At 35.8% G+C, this 8,428-nt stretch overlaps 1 protein-coding gene across 2 annotated transcripts; it reads left to right on the forward strand.

The window, feature by feature from the left end:
* The first annotated feature begins 249 nt into the window (after window positions 1-249).
* On the forward strand, window positions 250-7,330 carry LOC139839841 (topless-related protein 4-like). Of its 2 annotated transcripts, none has more exons than XM_071830012.1 (25): window positions 250-336; window positions 635-737; window positions 881-1,060; window positions 1,363-1,476; window positions 1,596-1,754; window positions 1,838-2,021; window positions 2,122-2,245; window positions 2,335-2,450; window positions 2,565-2,736; window positions 2,821-2,930; window positions 3,008-3,077; window positions 3,140-3,213; window positions 3,322-3,513; window positions 3,595-3,722; window positions 3,822-4,056; window positions 4,164-4,328; window positions 4,587-4,679; window positions 4,785-4,931; window positions 5,029-5,139; window positions 5,234-5,413; window positions 5,532-5,660; window positions 5,748-5,843; window positions 5,939-6,127; window positions 6,373-6,539; window positions 6,884-7,330. In XM_071830012.1, the coding sequence occupies exons 2-25, from the start codon at window positions 658-660 to the stop codon at window positions 7,086-7,088; spliced, it is 3,420 nt and encodes a 1,139-aa protein (XP_071686113.1). In that variant the 5' UTR covers window positions 250-336; window positions 635-657; the 3' UTR covers window positions 7,089-7,330. The 2 variants fall into 2 exon arrangements, with proteins under 2 accessions (XP_071686113.1, XP_071686114.1); XM_071830013.1 differs by having other exon boundaries at window positions 2,568-2,736.
* Window positions 7,331-8,428: the final 1,098 nt, after the last annotated feature.

Consider the following 8,428-nt stretch of genomic DNA (forward strand, 5'->3'; position numbering starts at 1 on the left):
TTTACTTATTAGTGTAGGTGAGGCAAATTAAAATTAAAATTAAATTACTAAATTAAAGTAAATTAAGAACAACCACCCGTTTGATAATCAGGCGTGCTTATATAGATAAGGCAAAGGACTTATCATATTCAAATATCATCTCGTAGTACTCGTATCTCACCTGCTATTTATATCTCGTGTGTCTTTGTTCTTCGATTCACATCTCTTCTGTGCTTTTTCTCTCCCTTCTCAAATTCCCTAACAAAAAAAAAAAAAAAAAAGGTACATATATATCATCTATATATATGTACAAACCTTCAGATCTGTTTCTGTAATCTTTCATCATCTTATTCAAAGGTATGTAACCTCAATTTATGCCTAATTCTCGTTAACCTAGTAATTATTACTGCAAATTATTGCCTCTGTATGCGCAATCATACGTGCAGATGATTTTTTTTATCTATATATATAGTATGTGTGTTTGTATACGCTAATTGCTAATTTTTTTGTTGAATTAATAACTGTAGCTGTTCGTTAGGGTTTTGCTTGTTGAGTTATGTGTTCAATTTTTCCTAATTAGAGGTTAAACTATTTTTATTTTTGGAAATACGTGGAATTTAATTTAATTATGCATTTTATTTTGTATTTGTTGTAGTTTTTTGGGAAGAAAGGAAAGCTATGTCTTCCCTTAGTAGAGAGCTTGTTTTTTTAATACTTCAGTTTTTAGATGAAGAGAAATTTAAGGAGACTGTTCACAGGTACGTTTACAAAGCTGATTTCGTTTTTAGATATTTAATTTAATTAATGTTGAATATATAATTATGTATACATATCTGTTATTGTTATAGAATTTGATTGTGGAGTTGTGTTGATGTGTGATTGAGTTTGTTGTATTGTTTAGGTTGGAGCAGGAGTCAGGGTTTTTCTTTAATGTTCGTTACTTTGAGGAAATGGTGACGAATGGCGAGTGGGATGAGGTTGAAAAATATCTGTCCGGATTCACGAAAGTGGACGATAACAGATATTCAATGAAGATCTTCTTTGAGATACGAAAGCAGAAATATCTAGAAGCTTTAGATAAGTATGTTTTCTGTATTGTATTATTGAATTGTGTGCTTTCATATCTGAAAGCTTCGATTTTTGCATTTATTGTTCGCGCGCTTAGGATATGCTATACCACCACAAATGAAATTAATGAATGATGGAATGTGGAAAATATTAATGTCTTGTTTCCATTTACTTGATATGCTGGGCTTTGTTTTGTCGTTTAGGAATATCTTGGAGACACTCTAGGTTTGGATAGAATTGGTTTTGGTTAGAGATTGATAAGCAGACCGATTTTTGTAATGATGTACAGCATCTTATGACATATATAAATTTTAGGAAGGATCGTGCTAAAGCTGTCGAAATTCTAGTGAAGGACTTAAAGGTGTTTTCAGCTTTTAATGAGGATCTTTTCAAAGAAATCACACAACTTTTAACTCTGGAGAATTTCAGGTTTGGAAATGTATTTCATTAATTATGTAATGCATACAATGTTATTTTTATTTAATTTACTTATTTTCGATTTTGTAAAACGTTGGTTAAAATGTTGATGAAAGTATTTCTTCATACAGAGACAACGAGCAATTATCAAAGTATGGAGACACAAAGTCTGCGAGGGGTATAATGTTGGGTGAGCTTAAAAAGCTCATCGAAGCGAATCCTCTGTTTCGTGATAAGCTAAACTTCCCAACTTTGAAAAATTCGCGATTGCGGACACTCATCAATCAAAGGTTAGGATTTTTTTTGCTATTCGGGGTTGATTTTTCTTTCTCAATTTTATGATTCTGTTCTGAATATCCTTTTATATTTGTAGTTTAAACTGGCAACATCAGCTGTGTAAAAACCCAAAGCCAAATCCAGACATAAAGACTTTGTTTGTTGACCATTCTTGTGGACAGTCACAACCGAATGGTGCAAGGGCTCCATCCCCTGTGAATAACCCACTAATGGGTGCTGTACCAAAGCCGACAGGCTTTCCTCCATTGGGCGCACATGTAGTAAGCGCAAAATAGTTTTTAAATCTTCCTTATTTGTTATAAAAATGAATAACTTTGCTTTGAATTACTTTGCATTTATTTCTGTTATTATTATATAAAGCCTTTTCAGCCTGCACAAGCAGCTTTGCCAACACCTCTTGCTGGTTGGATGGCAAACCCTTCCGTTGTGCCTCATCCATCCGCTTCTGCCGGTCCTCTTGGTTTCAATCCACCAAATAATGCTGGTACATAGTTTATTATATTGTACCTGCTTCATGTGGTCGTATATATTGTTGCACGTGTTAGTAATACTTGATTTTTTTTCACATGATAGCTTTATTAAAGCGCCCCAGGACTCCCCCAACCAACAACAATCTTGCTGTTGACTATCAAACTGCAGACTCAGAACATGTATTAAAGAGAACAAGGACCTTTGGCATATCGGAGGAGGTATTCACTTCCTCTGTTTCGTTTGACTTTAACGTTTTGTACTTTTTTTTCTCTTAAAAGATTAATTTTGGTTATGCTATCGTTCTTAAACATCTATGTGTTGTTACTTGTTAGCAGGTCAACCATCTACCAGTAAATATCTTACCTGTTGGTTACAGTGGTCAGAGTCATGGTCAAAGCTCATACTCGTCTGATGATTTACCTAAAACTGTGGCGATGGCCCTAAATCAGGGTTCAATTGTCAAAAGCATGGATTTTCATCCAGTACAACAAATTTTGCTTCTTGGTTTGTTCTCATTTGCTTTAGAGTTGACCTTTTGGCTTCCCTTTAATCGTGTATAACTTGCAATCATTCCTGTTTTTTGTTTAGTTGGAACAAGTACGGGAGATATCATGATATGGGAACTCGGTAGTAGAGAAAAACTTGTTCATAAGAATTTCAAGGTTTGGGATCTTAGTGTTTGCTCAATGCCTGTGCAGGTTTGCATTCTAACCTTGATTAAAATTGATGATATTATGTTTACACTTTGAAGTTTGACTGTTGTCTCTTGTGCTAGGCCTCTTTGACCAGTGACTACACTGCATCCGTCAATCGTGTAACTTGGAATGCTGATGGAACCCTATTTGGTATGTCGGTGGTTATTAATTTATTTCATAAGATCTGAATTAACTAATATGATATTTATTAGGTGTCGCATATTCAAAGCACATTGTGCAAATTTACTCTTACCATGGCGGTGATGATCTCCGAAACCACTTGGAGGTTTATCTATTTTTCTCTTAAGTAACTGTCATTATTATATATTAAATGCATATCTATTTTAGGTTCAAATCCCCAATCCGTATAATCTTTTGTTTGATATATATACAGATTGAGGCCCATGTTGGCAGTGTTAATGATATTGCATTTTCTTACCCAAACAAACAACTTTGCATTGTGACTTGCGGAGAAGACAAATTAATAAAAGTTTGGGATGCAGTAACGGGAAATAAGCAGTATACGTTTGAAGGTCATGAAGCACCTGTATATTCCGTTTGTCCCCATTATAAAGAAAACATTCAGGTATAACCTATATCTCTAAAATGTGTATTGTTCTTACTAAAATTTAGTTACTGTTCTAATTTCTCTACTTACCTATACCAGTTTATATTCTCAACTGCAACCGATGGAAAAATAAAAGCATGGTTGTATGACAATATGGGTTCGAGAGTTGACTATGATGCACCAGGTCATTCATCAACTACTATGGCATACAATGCAGACGGGACAAGGTTTGAAAAGTCAACGACTTTATGCTTATGTTGGCATTAGGGTTCATACTTACTATGTCTGATGCTAATTAAACAATATCATATGTTCACGCATAATAGGTTATTTTCATGCGGTACAAATAAAGAAGGAGAATCATACATTGTGGAATGGAATGAAAGTGAAGGGGCTGTCAAACGTACATATAATGGGCTTGGGAAGCGATCTGTAGGAGTTGTACAGTTTGACACCACCAAAAATCGGTTCCTTGCTGCTGGTGATGAGGGTTTGATAAAATTTTGGGATATGGATAATGTTAACTTATTGACAACCGTTGATGCTGAGAGTGGTCTACCGGTACACTAAATACAATCTATATCTATATCTATATGTATATGATTATATGTTTATTAATTTCAGCTGAGCTAATATGTTGGTTCTTGAAAAAAAATTGATATCTGCAGACTGCTCCTTGCATACGATTTAACAAGGAGGGGATTCTAATGGCTGTTTCGACAAATGAGAATGGTATCAAAGTTTTAGCGAATCCAGATGGGCTTAGGCTACTAAGAACCTTAGAGAATCGTTCTTTTGACCCCTCTAGAGTTGCATCCGCATCTGCAGTAAAGGTAAATGTTAGACCTGACATTTTCAACCTATTTACTTGCGTTGGATTATAAATCATCTTCAACGGATAAATACATTTAGCTTGACTCCTCTAAATAATTTTACTTATAGAATTTTATCATTTTGAATAAATCTAGGTTTTTCTCATCATAGTTTAAATACTATTTATCAATAAGTATTTATCATCTAGTATTTTGGATGATAAGTGTTATGGTCCTCTCTTTGCTTTTTTCTTACTGCATGCTCTGCGTTATGTACAGAGCTCTGCAATGAGTACATTTGGTGCTGCAAATGCTTCTACTGGACTAAGTATTATGGATAGACCTACACCTATTCCCTCGATGGTTGCAATGGTTAGATATATAACGTTTGGGAATCACGATAGTAATGTCTCTTTCCTTATCTGCTGCCCATGTAACCATTATGTTAATATATTTTTGCATGGGTTGTCCTTGTAGAATGGTGACAATCGGAACTTGGTTGATGTTAAGCCGAGAATCGGAGATGAGTCGATGGACAAATCAAAAATATGGAAGCTGACCGAAATCACAGAAGCTTCGCAGTGTCGCTCCTTAAGGCTTCCGGATACATCTTCTGCAATGAGGGTATTTGGTTACTTTACTCCAAAATTTTGAATTTCTGCAATGGTTTTTGTTTCTTTATCGAACTTTATTGACCTTCTTCCTTAATGTATTCCCACAGGTTACAAGGTTAATATACACAAATACAGGACTTGGGATATTAGCTCTAGCAGCCAACGGCGTCCATAAATTATGGAAATGGACCAAAAATGAGCGGAACAAAATCCCGAAGGTATCTATTAGTTTATTACTGGGTCCTTACATCTTAATCCCGCAATTAAATGTTAACCCAGTTATGTTTCTTACTATTTCCTTACGTCTTTCAGGCTACTACCAGTATTGTCCCTATATTTTGGCAACCAACAAGCGGCATCTTGATGACCAATGTTATCAGTGATGCAAACCCCGAAGAATCTGTTTCGTGCTTTGCATTGTCAAAGAATGACTCTTATGTAATGTCGGCATCAGGGGGGAAGATCTCTTTGTTTAATATGATGACATTTAAGGTAACATGTCTAGATTTATTTATACCAATCTATATACTTTACCAAATACCATTATTAATGTATTGATTTTTAATATATAATATATAATATAATATATAATATAATAATATATATGCAGACAATGACTACATTCATGCCACCTCCACCTGCTGCAACCTTTTTGGCATTCCATCCACAAGACAATAACATTATAGCCATAGGCATGGACGATTCTTCTATTCAAATATACAATGTTCGCATTGATGAGGTTGTTACTACGTCTATCTTTATTGAAACCTAGATATGTTTGAATCTTTGAAAAATGAGATAACATTTATTATGTTTTGGTGAATAGGTCAAAACCAAGCTAAAAGGCCATAGTAAGCGGATAACTGGCCTGGCCTTCTCTAATGTTCTAAATGTGCTAGTGTCTTCTGGTGCTGATTCCCAGGTGTGAAAACTTGAGCACTCGACAGCCTTCGGCACATTTTTATTCAATTTAAAGAAATTTAAATTCTCAAAAAGAATGAATCTTTTTCTTCACAGTTGTGTATTTGGAGCACAGAAGGATGGGAGAAGCAAACAAATAAACAGTTGCAAATTCCACCTGGACGTGTTGCTGCTCCTGTAGTGGATACCCGTGTACAGTTTCACAATGATCAGACACATCTGCTTGCAGTCCATGAAACTCAGATAGCTATATATGAAGCACCTAAACTTGAATGCCTTAAGCAGGTCAGTATTGTTGGTAAAACCGCTGTGGGACCTGTCGATGGGTCCGCCAGAGGGTCGGTTTTTACCTTTTATTTGTTGGTAAACTATTCATCTTGTAGGGCCCTGTTCAGATATCATTCTTGTGATTGCTAATTTTATCATCCATTGAGCGGTTTTACCTTTTATTTGTTGGTAAACTATTCATCTTGTAGGGCCCTGTTCAGATATCATTCTTGTGATTGCTAATTTTATCATCCATTGAACAGTGGGTCCCTCCGGAAGCAAGTGGTTTGATCACACATGCTACCTATTCGTGCGATGGTCTATCAGTTTTTGTGAGTTTTGAGGATGGAAGTGTTGGTATTCTTACTGCATCAACACTCAGATTGCGATGCCGAATTAGTTCCGCCACATACTTGCCATCCAATCCAAAGTGAGTATATCTCTAAGGTCGACTAAACCAAATGATGGTTATTTTTTAACAGGGGAGCAGCTTTTTTCCATAATATATTTTGAATGCATAGAATTTAAAAAGCTTCATCATTTTATCCTTTTTTTCACTTATTTGAATTTAAATATTTTATATATGCTGTAATCATAAGTGACCCACTAATGTAAATTGAAAAGCTTAAAACTTTTTGGACAAATAGTTCTTCAGGTCCACTTGACATTACATGTAACTAAAATAACCTAAGCTCGTTTGGATCAACGTGCATATACAGCACCTTTACTTTTAGTTTGTAAACGCTGTTAAACGTTAAACTTGCTATTTTGCAGTGCAAGGGTGTATCCAGTTGTGATTGCTGCTCATCCGACACACATCAATCAATTTGCGTTAGGACTGACTGATGGTGGTGTAATTGTAGTCGAGCCTCAAGAATCAGAAGGGAAATGGGGCACTTCACCACCGCTTGAAAATGGTGCTGGACCAAGCAGTATAACTGCAGGTGCAACTGGTACAACTGATCAAGCACAGAGGTAACTATTAACGATGAATGAAAGAGTTGGGTACAGCAGTCGGTCAGTGTAGGCAGGCAGTGCTATCTTGATGTAGTGTTATTGACTTCCTTTAGAATCAAGTATAGGTGGTGTAAAGCAAATCTTTGAAGACATCTTTTCGAGAATGTTCTGTTTCCTTTATCGTTTTCGTAGTTGAGTTAATTAGTAGCATATATACAGAGGTTTTTATGAGTGTTTGTCAACTATTTTTAGTTGTTTTAGTCAGATGTGATTGTTACAATTAATGTGACCCAAACAATGCAGGTGATAAACAAATCATGCACTCACACAATGAACGAAAGCAAAACGTAAGTAACTTTACACTAAGAATTAACGTGATTACTTTACTTCACGGACCAACTAGAGAGTATTTGATTGATAAATTTCGTGCATACTGATGTATGACCAACTAGAGAGTATTTTATTGATAAATTTCGTGCATACTGATGTATGAGTTACGTAGTGTCTAAAATGTCACCCAAACAATGCAGGTGATAAACAAATCATGCACTCACACAATGAACGAAAGCAAAACGTAAGTAACTTTACACAAGAATTAACGTGATTACTTCACGGACCAACTAGAGAGTATTTTATTGATAAATTTCGTGCATACTGATGTATGACCAACTAGAGAGTATTTTATTGATAAAGGTGTGGAAGGATCACCTCCCTTTTCGGAAAATTGATAACACGTATTCCTTTTCGGGCGTTTGAAAACGTTATATAAGAACTTTTATTGTCGAATTTGTTATTATAATCTACCTTTTCAGGCCATTTGCCCTAAACTAAACTGTGCAGGCAAAATATAGGACCCAGCAAAACATATCAAGTAACACAGACAAATTAACATCACTGTTGGATTGGATGTGAATCGAACAAGCTAGTTTTGTACATCTCGCGGTTGCGAAGGTTAAACTCGCCAGAGGGAAAGAAAAGCTCGAGAACGCGAAATCTGCTCGATCATTAACTCGCGAACGTGGAGGTGGTGGTGTTTTGGTATGTTGCTCGCGATCACAAAACGGGCATTGGGTGGCAATAATTGAGTTTGGACCAGGAATCCTCGTTGTGATCCGATTTGTCTTTGTTTATGCTCTATAAAGGGAAAATGATTATAACTAGTGTGGAGGTCCGCGCGCTGCGGCGGATGTTTGTCGGTATTTGTGAAAGGCAACGCTCTTTTCCATGGCGACAATGAAAATTTGGTCTCACCCAGCATTACAGTGTAATTATCTAAATCATAAGATAATAACATTAACAATATGTAATTAAAATTATCAATTGAACAATATATTGGACTTTTATACTGTCACACGTCGATCG

This window comes from Rutidosis leptorrhynchoides, chromosome 4 (genome assembly GCF_046630445.1).
Source record: "Rutidosis leptorrhynchoides isolate AG116_Rl617_1_P2 chromosome 4, CSIRO_AGI_Rlap_v1, whole genome shotgun sequence".
Classification (NCBI taxonomy): Eukaryota; Viridiplantae; Streptophyta; class Magnoliopsida; order Asterales; family Asteraceae; genus Rutidosis; species Rutidosis leptorrhynchoides.